Source organism: Microcaecilia unicolor, chromosome 2 (genome assembly GCF_901765095.1).
Source record: "Microcaecilia unicolor chromosome 2, aMicUni1.1, whole genome shotgun sequence".
Classification (NCBI taxonomy): domain Eukaryota; kingdom Metazoa; phylum Chordata; class Amphibia; order Gymnophiona; family Siphonopidae; genus Microcaecilia; species Microcaecilia unicolor.
The window spans coordinates 50,987,766-51,005,890 of NC_044032.1; the positions used below are offsets into that span (position 1 = coordinate 50,987,766).

At 45.5% G+C, this 18,125-nt stretch overlaps 1 protein-coding gene across 1 annotated transcript in view; it reads right to left on the reverse strand.

Moving 5' to 3' along the window:
* MYO5B (myosin VB) overlaps nt 1–18,125 on the reverse strand; it is a 696,980-nt gene that overhangs the window by 9,742 nt on the left and 669,113 nt on the right. Inside the window, exon 38 of the mRNA XM_030192939.1 lies at nt 5,015–5,189. Within this exon, the coding sequence (XP_030048799.1) occupies nt 5,015–5,189 (175 nt within the window). The remainder of the gene's footprint in view (nt 1–5,014; nt 5,190–18,125) is intronic.

An 18,125-nucleotide genomic window follows, 5' to 3' on the forward strand; every position in this document is an offset into this window, starting at 1 on the left:
TGCAGTATTTCGTAAATTACGGGAACACGGAGTAGAACTGCTAGAAAGTTTCATCCAAGAAGATGGTACTCTGCTCCCCATTGCTGAATTCCAGCAACGATGTTCAGGGGGGCCAGCTGAGATACTAGCTTACCACCAACTAAATCACTATGTGCATAGCCACCCAAAAGAGAGTTTGGCCCCTGGGTTTGGAAGGAAGATTCGAGCCTTTCTGGAAGGGGATGCACTGGGCCAAGTCTCGGTGTCTTGGTTCTGTAGGGAGTTAGAGAAGGGTCAGCAGGAGAGGCAGGTAACTGAGGTAGCAGAAAGATGGAGTGCGGAAGCACGGCACCAGATCTCCGAGCGTCACATACACCAATCAGTGGCAGGAACACCGAGAATAGTTCACAACGCAGAGTTACATGAGTGTCATTATAGAATATTACATAGAGCCTATTTTTCTCTGGGAAGGGCGTTCGATGCAAAAGTCACACAATCTGATCACTGTCTAAAATGTAAGCAGGGAAAGGCAACTATAGAACACTGCATTTGGCAATGCAGATACATCAAAACCTTTTGGGGGAGACTAGGCAAATTTATGGGAGAAACGCTGGGATCTCAGGTTGTCCTAACTTTTGAGAGAATGTTGTTGGGTATATCTGGGCATTGGGGTACAGGTACACAGGGAGAAAGAATATTCTTGAGCAAGGCATGCATAGTGGGGAAAAAGTGCGTTCTTAATCACTGGATAATGGGCATACCTCCCTCTTACTGGTATTGGAGGAATAAGCTCCATCAGTTAATGTTATGGGAAGTGAGAGGAGCAAGGCTAACCCCTAAAAGACAAATGTGTTTCTTGAATATCTGGGGGAAATACCTAAATATATCACCCTGAGCGCGCAGTCATGTGCTTAATAGACTACCCTGGGAGACTGGAAGAGATCGAACAAACTAAAGTATGAAACATGCAACAGGTAGAAGGGAGGGGAGGGAAGGGCAGGATAGGGCAAGGAGAGGGGGAGGGCTTAAGAAGGTAGAAAGAATTGGTATTTTTTAAGAATAAACAAGAATTGTAATAGATCATTCTCATACTAGTAGGGAGAGGAGGGAAGGGTAAGGGGAGGAAGGGGGAAAGAGTGATTTATATATAAAGATTGATGACAGGTTGAAAATGCACCCACAGAGAAGACAAGGTGATAGACAACTTATGTGACTGTAAGTGGGATAGTTCGTTGTTGCAATGTTATTGTATGCAGCATACTGTTTTGATTGTTCACCTACACGTTTGTGTTATTGTATATTCAAAATGTGGATGAGAATTTTTGTTTAGGAATGTCATCAATAAAAAATCGTTGAAACATAAGAACCTCCCAAAACAACTAAAGGCTTGTATTAAAGCTAGGGGTGGAACTTTGAGCGTTCACAGTGACTGCAAAATTCTGACACACTGTTAATTATTTCATTTGAATGACATTATTTTACTGTGTTTTAGCTTGAACATTTTTAACCCACAAAAATCTCTAGTTAGTAATGCTAAAATGTCAGTTAACATCAACATAGCTTAAGATAATTAAATGTTGTTTAACAGTAATATTTAAGTATGATGACTAAATATGTAACATTTCTCATCAAAATTCAAAGTGGTTGCTGAGAAAATGGCAAAAAACTGTAGTGTGTTACTTTTTTTTTGCCTCGCCCTGTATGTTATTGTCACCTAAATCTAGGAGTTCCTTATAGAATTACCCCCTTAATGTACAAGCACAGGGTGTCCAAGTATGCAAATCTGTCTCATGCATACTAATTATGAGTCTGGTTGACAAGATATTTGTAAAGAATATGGATGACAGATTTGCATATGCAAATCTATCTCATGCATATTTACTGTGACCTTCCTGAAAATCAGTTTGGTTAGGTGTAGATTAAGAAACCTATGAAGTCTTCAGCACTAGTAACATCCCTGTTAACGTAGCCTGTGTCCACTGTTACAAGAGACCCCTGCATTGGAACCGAACACAGGCCAGTTTGACGGCAATATTGTCAGTGCTGAAGACTTCATCAGTTTCCTGACCTAAACAGATGGGGAAAGCACCAGCTGAGGTGGATCCATCTCAACTCTGAAACATATCTACATTTCAGTCACAAGATGAAACTAGACACAAGTTTTACCCCACCTCCCAGATCAACCCTAAAAAGCTGATATACAGTTAGTTCATTTATAGCCCGCTAATACCATTTACATAGTTCATAGTGGATTACAACTAAGATACTAGATCACTACAAGTCTAGGATGTGACAACGTTGATATGAGTTTGCCATAAATATTGATATCACAGTCACCAATATAATTAAAATAACTGCAACATATTACTTCCTAATTACATATTTAGAACACACTATAGTAAATCTATCTGCTGAACGTTTGCCTCTGAATTCAAATTCTAACAATGCCGTTGCAAACTGCTATATATCACACAGTTTAATGTTTACGAGGTGAGGGACTTCAGATTCCCGGTTCAAATTCACTCTTTATTGAATAGCACTGCTCTGCTCTGCCGCTGGATCTCTGCATTCCCAGTGCGGTAACAGGCAGGAATCCTCATGAGTCTTTATTCCTCAATTTAATGAATTTGTACCGGGAATCTGAAGTCCCTCACCTCTTAAACATTAAACTGTGTGATATATAGCAGTTTGCAACAGCATATTTAGAACACAGCAATGTCTTCAATCCCTTCTTAAAAGTATCATAACTAAAAATGTGTCAAATTAAATGGCAGAGAATTCCATAGGCCAGCAGCCTGATATGCAAATAAACAAGTAAACAATTTTCTGGAGGTAATTTCCTGAGGGCTAGGAAAAAAAATGAAAATAGGCTTCGAGTATTATAATATTGTCCTATGTTTAACATACAAGAGAAATCAGATAGTGAGGAATAAAGCCACTTACAATCTTGAATAATAAACACCCTAATTTAAAAATAATCCTAGCTTCAATAGGAAGCCAATGCAGCTTAATAAAATATGGTGTAATTCTATCTGATTTCTTAAGAGAAAAAAATTTGGTACATAGCCACGTTTTGAATAGTTTGAATTTTTCTCAACAAATGCTTTGACAAATCCAGGTATACAATATTACAATAATCTATTTTACTAAGAATCAATGACTGTACCACTAATCTAAACAGATCTTCCGGCAGATATTTCCGGATACTTCTCAGTTTTCTCATGACATATAAGGAGCTCCTTACAAGAGAACAACATGATAATTTATCGTCCAATACAGTACCCAAAATTTAAATTGAGTGTTCTAATGGATAAAATTCTCCATCAACAGTAAAATTTGGGTCCGTAATTTGATTCTATCTTGCCCTCAGCTATAAATATTTTGTTTTTTCTCCGTTTAATTTGAGATAGTGAGAAGCCATCCAATTTGCAATAGTCAACAAACAATAAGAAAAAGTACTATATATATTTTTTAAATCCATTATAACATGGAAAATTATGGTTATATCATCCACATAGATATAACTAACATAACCTTCCTTTACCAAATGTCTACCTAAAGATGACATAAGTACATTGAATAATACTGGTGACAAGGGAGACCCCTGTAACAAATCTTGCATCTTAACTCGATAGGATCTCAATAATCCTCTGAACCATGAAAAACCTCTGCTGGTTACACCAAAATCATCAAGAATTTCAAGTAAAACTTTGTGGTCGACCAAACAAAATGCACTAGAAAGATGTAGTTGCATAATAAGGGCTTCTTGGCCCTTGCTCATAAGATGTTTAATCTGTTTCAAAAGTGTAACCAGCAAAGTTTCTGTACTGTGATCAGCACGAAATCCTGACTGTGACACATGCAACAACTCAAAATGATCCAAGAAGTCACCAACCAAGGCCTCCACTATCTTAACAAAATAGGGAATTGAAGCCACAGGTCTATAATTGGATGTCACCCTTAGAACCTGAAGGGTTTTTTAAAATATGGGCATAAGAACTATTTCTGGTCTTCTTGCCCCATGCAAAATCTGCTTAATAACATGTTCCCTATAGATTCACAATGACAAAATATACAACTTCAAATCTACAGGAGAAAATAATTAGACCTAAAATTAATTTCAGTTAAATCTGGTGCTTATCAGAAGCCAAGACAACATCTGTTCTCATGCAGGTGGTTCTTCTATTCTCGTAGTGCATAGCAAGAGTCAGAGCTCCTGCAGCGGCTTCCTGGTATGCCTAGCAGGTGAAGGGTTCAAAGGCAAGCCAGCAGAATGGCAGTCTAATATGGTCCAAAATCAGATTCCCAGCAGCCTTTTGAGAGTTGGTTAGACCAACATGCTTATTCCACGTGCTACTGAAGGTTCTGCCCCAGCTCATAATTACCTAAAACAGCACACGGTACAAGCTGAGGCATCCCACGGTACTGTTCCACTTAGTGTGCCTTAATCCTCCAGCAAGAGGCGTGCCCATGGGTGGAGAGTAGACGTGTCTGCACCACTCAGGCAGCATGGGCACATAACCACGTTCTACCCAATTAGCGCAGCAGTGGTGCAGGAGCCCTTACCGCCTCCTAAATACATGATGGTAAGGGCTCCCGCTGTAATGGCCATGTGCTAATGGGGAAATTAGCACGTGGCCATTATAACCCCCCCCCCACACACACACACACAAAATGCTGCCATTTTCCTGGAGCGCTAAAGGTGGCTGCAGCACGTGGGAAACCCATCAGCTGAAGGTAGCGCGGGCCACCTTTTAGCATCCCCAAAATGAGACCTGTGTTCCAATAGTACCAATTAATATTAAAATAACATTTTAACGCTAGCCCACATGATAACACTCCTAAGAGAGAGAGGAAGGGAGGGGGGTTTGCTTTTGTCTGTCTGTGTAGTATATTTGAAACAAGACTCCATTTCCAGACTGCCATGGACCTCATTTAAAAAGAAGCTTTCCTGTTCTATACCTATGGAAACATATTTGGTTGTCTAAGGTTGTATGGACCAGAGCAGAAGACCTTCCCATTGGCAGTGCCGTACCTGCTGTGTGGTCAGGGCTGTACATAAGGAACAGATTGCCTCAGCATCTTCCATGGTTTTCTTCTTCAGCTGCAGGAGCTGAGCTGCCTGGATCAGAGGCTCCATGGTGTGCGCTGCCCCGCTCTGGTGCAGGTTCTTCCCACGCAGCCACTCGTCCAGCTGGCTGATATTATACCTAAATCAGAGCAAAAGAAAACACAGGCCACCTCTCACTCACCATCCATGTGCGATCAGAACACGAACAACTGAGAAGTGCGGCACAGAAATGAGATGGAATTAAAAACAAGGGGTCTGTCCACAATAAAACATATTGCATATTTTTTTTATTTAAGAAGTGTACATTTATTAAGACAAGAGACAGAACAAAGACCAACAGAGGTAATGAATGGAGAAAGATGCAAGTTTATATTTTGAGTGGCGTGGCCAGTACTTTTGTTTTAGAAGGCAATCTTAAGTTTGCATGGTGCAAGTAGGGGCATATTTGTAGAGTAGGGATGGTCAGGGGAGTTTAGGTGAAACGTGGGTGGAATCACGATTTGTGTGCAAATTTTATAATGTACACTGAAACATAGCCTATGTCGGCATAGGCAGTCGGTGGCCCAACTGTTTGGGGAGGCTAAAGGGGGCGGGGTTAGGGGTGGGGCCAGGGATGGAGCTTAAATCCATAATTGTCTGATAACACACAGAAAAATAAATAAATACCTTTTATTAAATTTAGATATTAGCTATGTATCATATGTCAAACAATAAAGTGGTTGCTCAAAGCATATACTAACCACAATCGCTCAACTGCAAAACACTATGCACAAATTTGTGCAAAAACACACTCAGAACCGACACAAGCCCTGAGCCCAGCAGATGCAGGACTCGATACTGGAATTCTTATGCACTGCTCACAGTGGTCTGAGCTAAAGTCACATCAGCAAGGCCAAGGCCCCCATGCAGGTAGAGACACTTACAGATGGGGATGGCAGACACGATGAAGGCATTCCCAAAGAACAGAGCCGACGACTTGGCAGACAAGTTCCTGCTGAAGTCCTAAAGTAGCAGATCCTCCTTGGACTGCTGCTTGTTGCCGCCTTTCGGAGTCATAACGGGACCCAGTACCACTCCAGAGAAAGACACACCGGCAAGGAAAGAGGAAGGAGGCGGGGCTCCCTGCCTGCCGGAGTCTGCGCAGTACGTTCCTGCCTGCTGAGCAAGCATGCACAGTTCGTGCTTATTTCCTCCGTGGCCAGCTTTTGAGGCAGGAGTGCACGCTAAAGACCAACCTCCTTGCTAAAGACCTGTCAGCATTCCCGCTGGAAGGGGGGGGGACGAGTGAGCCCGCATCTGTCAGTCAAGAAGTCATTTCCTGTAGGAGGTAGCTGTTTTGTGTCCAAGGAAGGAAGGGGCTTTGAACATCGTGACTGTGAGTGTTATTCATTGGAGCTGCGGTGGTTGGTAGAAGCTTAACGTGTTTTAGTAAAAGGGTGAACTGGCTGGGGAGGCTTAGCCTCCCCAAGCCTCTTATACCGGGCGCCTATGTATGTCGGATTTATAGACCCCCCCCAGCCAACACAGGAAGAATCATCTTGAAGATAAGTATTTAAATGTGATTGAAAATCCAGTTTAAATACGATTTATTCTATAAAAATAGTAAAATACGAGTATTCTTAAGAAGATATATTATCCGTGTGGCCAATGACGAGGTGGGTGCGTGAGTCTCTCTGGTTTAGAGTCAGATACCAGTCATGGGCACCACTGAAGTCCATAGATATCTGTACATAGTGGAAATTGTGAGTTGATTTGGGGTTATTTTAAAATGTATGCACTTATTTTATGCACTAAAATATATTCAACTTAGGTGTGATTTCTGTAGGATTTTGTATACAGTATATTAAAAATAGGCACCTTTCTGCCCAGGTAACCTACGACCCTGTTATAAAACTACTCTCTAAAGGGGATAGTTTAATTAAGTTATTTTGGGCAACATACATATGCAAACTGCTCAACAAAAAACTAGTCCAAACATTAAATGTAGTATGCTGGATATAGCAATCAAACAAACAAATATCCCAGCATGATATAAAACTTTCAAACTCCACTTACATCAACAAAATAGTAATGTGGACCATCAGAAGGTTACTTGCAACTTCAGCGGCGTATATCTTTCACCATACATCCTCATCGGTGCAATTTACTATCTGTAGTTATTTTATGAATCTGTATCTTAAATTTAAACCTCAATGTTATAAAAAAATGATTTTGTATGTATTACTTTATTTATTGTATTTGTATCCCACATTTTCCCACCTATTTGCAGGCTCAATGTGGCTTACAGAGTCCTGTTATGGCATAGTCATTACAGGATATCAGGTACAATTAATGATGTAAACAAGATTACAAAAACGCTAGGCTGGATATTGCAAAATTATTTTAAAAATCATACACAGCTTATCTTAAGAAGCATTCAGGGACCAACTACTGACATGAATCATGTTTTGATAGCTCTGCATCAGGGAAGATGGTCAACTTTCAATAATTCTCACACATTCCATACAATGGCAGCCTATGATTCAACTGGGCAGAAGAGATGGGCTTTGTGGACCTTATCTCCTGTCATATTCTAACTTAAATGCAGTTGAAAGCAGTTTCAGACCAATTTTTTAAATGTATTTTAAGATATCTGAAGACACATAATGCCTGAGCGCTACCCCTACCAGCCACCTGAAGGGTCCTACCCAGCACTGCCCAGGCCCAGCTGCACCTGTGTATGTGCGCCTACACTGGCATAACCTCCACCCATCTGCCTCTGGACAAGTTCTCCCACCCGCAAGTTATTTTCCCGGTGGTTTCTAGGAAATACTGTTCCTAGAAAAACACTCAGACTGGATTCTTAGTCCAGGACAATAGAGCTAACAAACTAATAGGTTTATTATAAAAAGAAAAAAAAAAGGAGAACAGTGAATGATAAAACTTTCAAAACAGCAAACAGGAACTGGTAAAATAACAAGGCTTTAATGTTAAATCTAACTGAACACTTTACTACCTAAGTAGTACCCGGGGAGATCAGGAAAATAAACTGCTCACAGGAATTAAACAGGGTCTCAATGCAGAGGTGTCTACTCCCTCCACACTCCCAAATGAGACTAGGGAGTTCTAGCATATTCTGGGCTAGGTCTTTGGCTTCAGGGCTAATCAGGGCACAGAGCATTAGCACTGAGGATGTTTGGCCAATGACACTGAAGGTTACTTTTGTCAGGGGAAGGTAAGCTACAAAGAAAACAGACCTCTGCTACAGCTGTAATGCAGAGGTAAGGTACCACCTGCTGGCCAATCAAGGGAAAAACGCTGAAGGGAAGAAAAGTGTCATAGGGCAGCATTACAAACCACAAAGCATGAAAACCCCCGGTTTGGCCACAAACTCATTTTATCAATTCCAGTGTCTGTATTGTGCCACATTTCAGGTAGTGAAGGTGCCATCTCTCTCAACCTTCCATGTTCCAGTAAGGGACATGAAGCCAAAATCTTTTTTGGGGGGAAAGTTAAAATGTATTCTTCTTTCCCATCTCTTCTACCTAGAGTCTGGACTCCCTCTTAACTGCAGCATCCATGCCTTGCGGACAACTCAGAATCCAGGACAGCATTACACACAATCACCTCTGACCCCCATCTCTCCTGCTTTCATACAGCTATTCTACTTGCCACTAGAAGGACACTCAGAAGCCTCTGCTCTATGGACTACAGTGCTTTTGCAGGCCAGAAGACTCCTGCTAGTATGGAGTCTTCCTCATAGCTATTACCCTGCTATTACAAGAACTAATGGTTGCCACTTTTGATAAGAATTAAAGGTTTTAATTTTGACCCATCAAGGAATATTTTCCTTTCTCCACTATTTGTTTCTTTCATATCAACCGACCTGTACGCTGAGATCATTGGAGCCAAATTATTTGGTAGTTCTATCGCATGAAAGATTACGGTTAGATATTGTCTATCCTTTAGCTATGTAGCCCCAACACTATGGAATTCTCTTCCTGTTGAACTCTGTCAGTGTTGGAATAATGTATTGTGTTTTACATGCATTGTCTGTCAGCAATGTTTTTTTTTTCTTTCTCTGTGATTACTCTGTGACCTCTGATGTGAATTGCCTAGAGAGGTCACACCCATGCAACTTCCTGTGGGGGTTAGAAACAGCACAGCACATGGAGCTCTAATGGTCTCTCCTAAGCTGAGGATCTATGGTGTGAGCATCCATTACCATCTAAGCACATGGAAAGAGCTGATAAACCAAATGTATTATATTATGTATATATAAGCCTGCTGAATATATATCTAACTACAAACTGTGAGTAAACAGATGTTTTGTTACTTCAACTTTAAAGTGACTCAGCAGTGAATTATTCTGGGGTGTATGTGAGAGAGATGAAGAAAAGAAATTAACATTTCTAAAGCTGAAGCTGTGTGTATAAAAATCTGCTAATTATTTACTACAAATAATCCAACAGTCAGGAGGTTTCTTTTCATAAGTTAGGACTGAAAACTTGGTTGTTTTGATAGATTAGAGTGAATTTCTGGCCCTGTTTTATTTGTAAATTATTGTTGCGCTATTACATTCCCAGCCTTTTGTACTTACCAGTGAAACAGTCATAGTAAAATTTTATATACCGTATTTTTCGGACTATAAGACGCACTTTTTCCCCCCAAAATTTGGGAGGAAAATGGGGGGTGCGTCTTATAGTCCGAAGGTAGCGTTTTTTTTACCTCCGTTCCGTACTTACAGGATTCCGTGTTCCCTGGTGGTCTAGTGACGTCGGGGCAGGAAAGAGCCCCCTCTTTCCTGCCCATCGCGCTGCTCTCCGTGCTTCTCAATGCTTTCCGACGGTCTCGGCGATATTCAAAATGGCCGCCATTTTGAATCTCGCCGAGACCGTCGGAAAGCATTGAGAAGCACGGAGAGCAGCGCGATGGGCAGGAAAGAGGGGGCTCTTTCCTGCCCCGACGTCACTAGACCACCAGGGAACACGGAATTCTGTAAGTACGGGACGGAGGTCCAAAACCCGGACAAGACGCACCGGAGCACCTAGGTTTTAGAGGAGGGAAAGAGGAAAAATTTTTTTTTCCTATTTCCCTCCTCTAAAACCTAGGTGCGTCTTATGGTCCGGTGCGTCTTATAGTCCGAAAAATACGGTAAATATTTCGGTATTTTAAACACACTTTATACACTACTTTGATATTGATTTAAAAAGAAGTATATCAAACAACATGAAGTGCAGCAGCAACATGTACACTTGCTGACCCGAAACGGTCACAACAGTGACAGGAAGTGCCTGCTGATTGGAAGGGGCAAGGTGGCGAATGCAACTCAGGGAGGTCGCACTGCAAGCATGAAAAAAAAAAAAAAGACAAGATAGATCGCACACCTTGCTGTTAAACAGGCTAAGTTGAGATTTACTGGAACAGTCTTGCATTAATTCAGGGAAATTCTTAATAGCTGACAGTGTTAAGAAAAATGGGAAATTTTTAAATAGTTGGAGTCCAATTTTTGGTATACCGCATTGAGGTGGAGGAAGCTATTAGGGCTAAAAGAAATGCCTTCAGAAAATGGAAGAAGGAACCGTCTGAAAATAACAAGCAGCAGCATAAGGAGTGTCAAAGCAAATGCAAGGCGCAGATAAAGAAGGCAACACCCACAGAAGGTGATCTCTCCACAGGAGAAACGGAAAGTCAAATGTACAACAGTGGATCCAAAAAAGAAGGCCAAGAGGGATTACGAAAAAAAAGATAGCATTAGAGGCAAAAAAAACATAGCAAAAATTTTTTTCGGTATATTAAAAGCAGGAAGCCGGCAAAAGAATCGGTTGGGCCACTGGATGGCCGAGGGGTAAAAGGGGTGATCAAGGAAGATAAAGACGTAGAAGAGATTGAATGAATTCTTTGCTTTGGTCTTCACCGAGGAAGATTTGGGTGGGATACTGGTGTTGGAAATGTTATTTCAAGCGGATGAGTCGGAGAAACTTGCTGACTTCACGGTAAACCTGGAGGACGTAATGGGGCAGTTCAGCAAACTGAAGAGTAGCAAATCTCCTGGACCGGATGGTATTCATCCTAGAGTACTGATAGAACTGAAAAATGAGCTTGCGGAGCTACTGCTAGTGATATGCAATTTATCCTTAAAATCGAGCGTGGTACCAGAAGATTGGAGGGTAGCCAATGTAATGACGATTTTTAAAAAAGGCTCCAGGGGAGATGCGGGAAATTATAGACCGGTGAGTCTGACGTCGGTGCCGGGGAAAATGGTAGAGGCTAGTATCAAAAACAAAATTACAGAGCACATCCAAGGACATGGATTACTGAGACCAAGTTAGCATGGCTTTTGTGTGGGGAAATCTTGCCTGACCAATTTACTTCAATTCTTTGAAGGAGTAAACAAACATGTGGACAAATGGGAGCAGGTTGATATTGTGTATCTGGATTTTCAAAAGGCGTTTGACAAGGTACCTCATGAAAGGCTACAGAGGAAATTGGAGGGTCATGGGATAGGAGGAAAAGTCCTATTGTGGATTAAAAACTGGTTGAAGGATAGGAAACAGAGAGTGGGGTTAAATGGGCAGTATTTACAATGGAGAAGGGTTGTTAGTGGGGTTCCTCAGGGGTCTGTGCTAGGACCGCTGCTTTTTAATATAGTTATAAATGATTTAGAGATGGGAGTAACTAGCGAGGTAATTAAATTTGCTGATGACACAAAGTTATTCAAAGTCGTTAACTCGCGAAACAGGATTGTGAAAAATTACAGAAGGACCTTACGAGACTGGGAGACTGGACGGCTAAATGGCAGATGGCGTTTAATGTGAGCAAGTGCAAGGTGATGCATGTGGGAAAAAAGAACCCAAATTATAGCTACGTCATGCAAGGTTCCACGTTAGGAGTTACGGACCAAGAAAGGGATCTGGGTGTCGCCTATAACACACAAACCTTCTGCTCGGTGTGCTGCTGCGGTTAGGAAAGTGAATAGAATGTTGGGTATTATTAGGAAAGATATGGAAAACAGGTGTGAGTATTGTGTTCAATTCTGGTCACCGCATCTCAAGAAAGATATAGTAGAATTGGAAAAGGTGCAGCGAAGGGCGACTAAAATGATATCGGGGATGGGACGACTTCCCTATGAAGAAAGACTAAGGAGGTTAGGGCTTTTCAGCTTGGAGAAGAGACGGCTGAGGGGAGATATGATAGAGGTATATAAAATAATGAGTGGAATGGAACAGGTGGATGTGAAGCGTCTGTTCACGCTTTCCAAAAATACTAGGACTGGGGGGCATGCGATGAAACTACAGTGTAGTAAATTTAAAACAAATCGGAGAAAATATTTCTTCACCCAACGCATAATTAAACTCTGGAATTCGTTGCCGGAGAACGTGGTGAAGGCGGTTAGCTTGGCAGAGTTTTAAAAGGGGTTAGATGGTTTCCTAAAGGACAAGTCCATAAACCACTACTAAATGTGAAGGAGTGGAACGCCGGTACTACCTGAATACTACTGAGCAACAGGACAATCTCATGTTTTGTGCCTACTGATGGACTTTTACTTATGCACTCTACCTCTGCTTTTGGCTGTTTGGCCACACCTTATTACTGCACTGGACATTTGTGCCTTATCCAGTTTTACTGTTTACTAATGAAAGAAGTTGCTGTTTACTAATGAAAACACAGAATGCAGGGCTATTAGACATATAGCTTGTAACAGTAGTTAGCAAGGCCTATACAAGACCAGCTTGCCTGTAGCAACGCCATCTGAATAGACGACCTTGGAGGGTGCTGACACCCCCCTGCATTCCTGAGCCGAACCTTATCTCCTGTGCTAGAAAGGAGCATTGTGTGTGTGTGAAGAATAAGCTGCTAAGTTTCGTTTTTCTTGCCAGTATCATTTCAGTGTTATGACGTGTGTACGTACTGGGACTACAATTTTGTACTGTAAGAACTACAGATGTTTACTGCGCATGACAGGTATGACGTGTAAGGGGCCAAGTGCGCAGGCCCAGTAGGGAAGTATAAATGTAAGCGTCAGATGATTTATGACACACAGTGTCCCGAGGCTACTCGGTGCTGTTCACTTGCTAGCAATAAAGTTGCCTTGTTTGGAACCAAAATTTGCCTTTCGTCTCCTGATTTCCCACCTGTTTCATTGGCGACCCAGATGGGACAGAAGTAGAAAGGGGAATCGGATTATATTCTTCCCCTCCCCCACTGCGGTCGGATCGGGTCATCGACCCCCACCTGAGAAGGTGGTGAGTGGCCACCGCTGATTTCAGCGTCCATCTCCCGGAGGAGGGCCGATCCACTCCGCCTGACTGTAGAGGGGGCTGTGTGGTTCCGACAAGACAACTTTTTTTCCATTTCAGAGAGAAGCGTACGACGGCGCAGCCTGCGACCCCGGCGGACAGGCGAGTATACTCTACGTAGTGACCGGCCCAGTAAGGACCGAAGAAGAGGCGTGATCACCCTCTTTTAGCCAGTGACTAATACGGACTATTGGTATCCGACTAGGTCCCGAAACTCACTAGGCTCCGGCGACGAAACCGAGCGGCGAACGAACGGGGGGGTTTCTTGTGGCGTATGAAAGTGTGTGAGTGGGCTTGCAGTTCCAGGCCGGGCGACCGCGTCCTGGTCAGGCCGAGTGTTGACCCTTCTGTGTCTGGTGGAACGAGACCCCTTACTCCTCCACCTCCCTTTTCCCCCTTTGTCCGTCACCTGTCCTTTGGCACTCAGGTTAGGATGGGCGGGGGTGGGTCTTCACCGTTAGATTTAATGACGGAACACTTTAGCGAAGTGTTCGACCTAGATAAATGTAGCAGGGCCGGGATGATACAGAGATGTCAATTTATGTGGCCAGGGCTAGGAATTGCTGGATGGCCCCCGGAAGGGTCATTCGAGTATGAAAAAGTGGCGGCGGTCATGAATATTGTTATAATTGAGGGGAACCCAGGCTGCCCCGAGGACATTCCATACATAGAAGCGTGGTTGGATGTAGTCCGGGATCCGCCGGCTTGGGCCCAACGGAAGGTAGAAAAGGCCGCCCTTATGTTGGTAAAGCAGAGAAAAGGCCGGAAAACCAAACTTAGAACCCTGCCGACCCATGCCTTCGCTCTCCAAAGCTCGGCAACCGCTGCCGTCCCGAAGGCCGCAGGGACCGCCCCCATACGGCCTACCGCCCCTAGCACTGAAGCCACTGAGGCCACGCCCCCTGCTACCAGAGTTAAGGCAGGAACTACGCCCAGTACTACCAACACACTTTCTAGGAAGAAACCCCCAAAGAAAACTGCAGGGAAAGTTCAGGGTTCGGCCGAGAAGAAGCCTCCAAAAGCCCCGATACTTGCTACGGCGGAAGCATACGAAGACGACATTGCGCCGCCGCCCTATGCTCCTATGTACCCTGACCTTACGGGCCTAGCAGAAGGCCCCGCTGACGCCGGGACTTCCGGGTCAGAGTCGGATGCCGGGGAGACGTCCCGCCCAGCCTCACCTGAGTCACCTGGCCTCGCAACCACACGGAAGAGTAAACGGGTTGTGAAGAATATTACTCGGTTTCCCCAATCGAGTCCGCAACAGGCCCTTCCGTCCAGCCGAAAAGGGGAAACCTCTCACTTATTCCCAGTCCGACAGTCCACCACCTATACCCCTAACCCGGCAGAAGGGGGGGGCCAGCCCATCGAATCGACAGTCTATAGCCACGTTCCCTTCTCAAGTGCCGACTTGTATAACTGGAAATTCCATGGGCCGTCCTACGACCAGAAACCCGAGCAGCTGATAGAGCTGGTGGAAGGCATTATATACAGCTACAATCCAACTTGGGCCGACCTTAGGCAGTTGAGCGCCCACATCCTGACCTCTGAAGAACGCCGCCTTTTACAACAAAATATGGAGCAAGCCATCCGGGATGCGAATCCGGCCCATGCCAATTTACAGAACCTACTAGAAACGGAGGCGCCCATCGCTGCCCCCACGTGGGATTACCGAACCGCCGAAGGCCAAACCTTTATCCGCCGATACCAACAGGCGTACCTGGCCGCCTTGAAGAAGGGGAAGCAGAAGGTTACCAACATGGGAAAAATCCACAGTGTAGTCCAACAAAAGGACGAGAGTCCAGGGGACTTCCTTGAACGACTTATGGAAGCATTCAGAAGGCACAGCCCGATAAATCCCGAAGACCCTAAGAACCTCCCAACCGTGGTTATGAGTTTTGTTAGCCAGTCAGCACCGGATATACGAAGAAAGCTACAGAGAACGGAGGGGTTCGAAGGGATGAGCCTAAGCCAACTGAAAGCTATAGCTGATCGCGTATTCGGATATCGCGACCAGGAGGAGAAGGTGGAGGCCCGGAAGGAATCGACCAGACGGATGCGGGAGAAGGCAGATGTGTTGGCCACGGTGCTGGAAGAACGAATGAGGTCTAGACCAAAGGGGAGGGGCAGGAGAACAAGAGGAACGCGGTCCCCCATAGGGCGTAACCAGTGTGCAAATTGCCGACAAGAAGGACACTGGTGGGCTGATTGCCCAGAGGAGATACGGGACAACCCGAGAGAAGAGGAATCATGGGACCGGCAGAGAGAGGAGGAGACCGGCGACCGCACGGGGGCCCCTAGGCGAGGCCGTGGAAGGGGCCGAAGAGAGAGAGGACGGGATGACCGGAGGGAATGGCAGATGGCTGTGGACGCTACCCGAGACGGCACAGCATGAAGAGACCGGGAGGGCAGAGTCCCCACTGACCCTCTGGTGGAAATTCGGGTGGGGACAGAATCTATGAAGGCCTTACTAGACACAGGGGCCCAGCGATCTGTTATCACCACAGCCATAGCCCCAGCCACGAAAGAAACTATACCAATTGTGGGAGCCTCCGGGAAATCCCTTGCGGCCCCCCTCCTCAAAGAGCGCCAAGTCCAGATCGGAGGGACGATGGTGTCCCATCAGTTCATACACATCCCTGGATGCCCGGTCCCCTTGATTGGTCGAGACCTACTCTGTAAGCTCCAGGCCACCTTGAAGTTCAAGACCACGGGTGAAGTGGAAGCTCGCTTTGAAGATCGGCCAGTGACACTTATCTGTCCAGTAAGGGAAGAATGGAGACTACACGTTCCCCCAACTGTAGGACCCGGCGACTGCCGTTACGACCAGAACACCCCTTTCGCCCAGCAGAGGCGAGCCATAATGGATGAAGTGCCTGATGTATGGGCAGAATTGAACCCCGGCGGACTGGCCGTTAACGCTATCCCCATCTGGATTGAGCTCAAACCAAATGCTCAAGTTGTCAACCAAGGACAATACCACATCCCCTATGCAGCCTGGCATAGTATGCATACACATCTACAGAAACTCCTTCAACAGGGAGTCCTTAAACCAATCAGATCCGCATGGAACACCCCATTGTTGCCCGTTAAGAAACCAGGAACATCCGAGTACAGACCCGTCCAGGACCTGAGGAAAGTCAACAACCAGGTAGCCGACATAGTTGCCCTCGTACCAAATCCATACTCCATCCTAGCCCAAGTGCCATCTCAGACCAAGTGGTACAGTGTCATTGATTTGAAGGACGCCTTCTTCTCCATCCCCCTTGCTGTCGACAGCCAAAAGTTGTTTGCCTTCACGTGGGAAGACTTGCAGACGGGAACCAAGCAGCAATATACATGGACCCGTCTTCCCCAGGGGTTCAAGAACTCGCCTACCCTCTTCGGCGACCAACTCGCCCAGGACCTGAAGACGTATCAGGACGAGTATGGGCCGGTCGTCCAATACGTGGATGACCTGTTGGTGGCCCGAGAAACGTACACGGACTGTGCAGAAGCCACCCTTTACCTCTTGAAGACCCTGGAAGCCCAGGGGTACCGGGCCAGTCGCAAGAAGGCACAGATATGCGAGATCGAAGTCGAGTATCTGGGGTTTCGCCTCCGAGAAGGAACCCGAAGGCTCGGTATCCCCCGAACCCAAGCCATCCGCAACCAACCCACTCCTGCAAATAAGAAGGAACTACGGGCACTCCTCGGAGCCGCTGGATATTGCCGCATTTGGATTATCAATTTTGCTGTCCTGACCCAAGACTTGTACGCCAAACTGAAAGGACCTGAACTCGAGGGCCAAGATCTCCGGTGGGAGAAAAGCGAACTGAAAGCCCTTTAGGACCTTAAGGATGCCCTTGCGGCCCCACCAGCGCTCGGACTGCCAGATGTGACTAAGCCGTTCCACTTGTTCATCGACGAAAAGAAGGGATTGGCACTTGGAGTCCTCACCCAACTGGTCGGTACCTGGCAACGCCCTGTAGCATACCTCTCCAAGAGCATGGACAACGTGGCACGAGGATGGCCGGGCTGCCTACGAAGCATTGCGGCTGCTTGTCTCCTGATACACGAGGCCAATAAACTCACATTCGGCCAAACACTTTTTGTGACCACACCCCACACCATCCGCGGCCTACTCGAGAGCCACGGACCCAGATGGATGACCAACTCCCGATTGGTCAAATACCAAGCCCTCCTGTGCGAGAATCCGGAGGTGCGGATCCTGGACACGACCAACCTCAATCCTGCCACCCTCCTTCCGGCCCCTGAACCACCACTCCACGACTGTGAAGAGGTAATGGCCACTGTGCACTCGAGCAGACCTGACCTGAAGGATCAACCCTGGCAAGGGGGCATCACCCTTTTTACCGATGGAAGCAGCCAGGTGATAGAGGGAATTCGAAGAGCTGGCTATGCGGTGGTATCTGAGGACCATGTGATCGAGGCTATGGCTCTGACACCCGGAACATCAGCCCAGAAAGCGGAGCTAATCGCCCTCACCAGAGCCCTCCTGTGGGCTGAAGGAAAAGTTGTCAACATTTACACCGACTCCAAATACGCTTTCCTCACCCTCCAGGTGCACGGAGCCTTGTACAAGGAGAGGGGATTTCTGACAGCTGAAGGGAAAGGACTTGCAAATGCCGCTGAGATCTGCCAATTACTCGAGTCGGTATGGAAGCCGAAGAAGGTGGCTGTGATGCACTGCAGGGCCCACACTGGAAGAACGGACCCTATCGCCCGGGGAAATCAGCGGGCAGACGACGCTGCAAAAAGGGCAAGTCAGCTCCCCTACTCCTCTCACCCTCCTG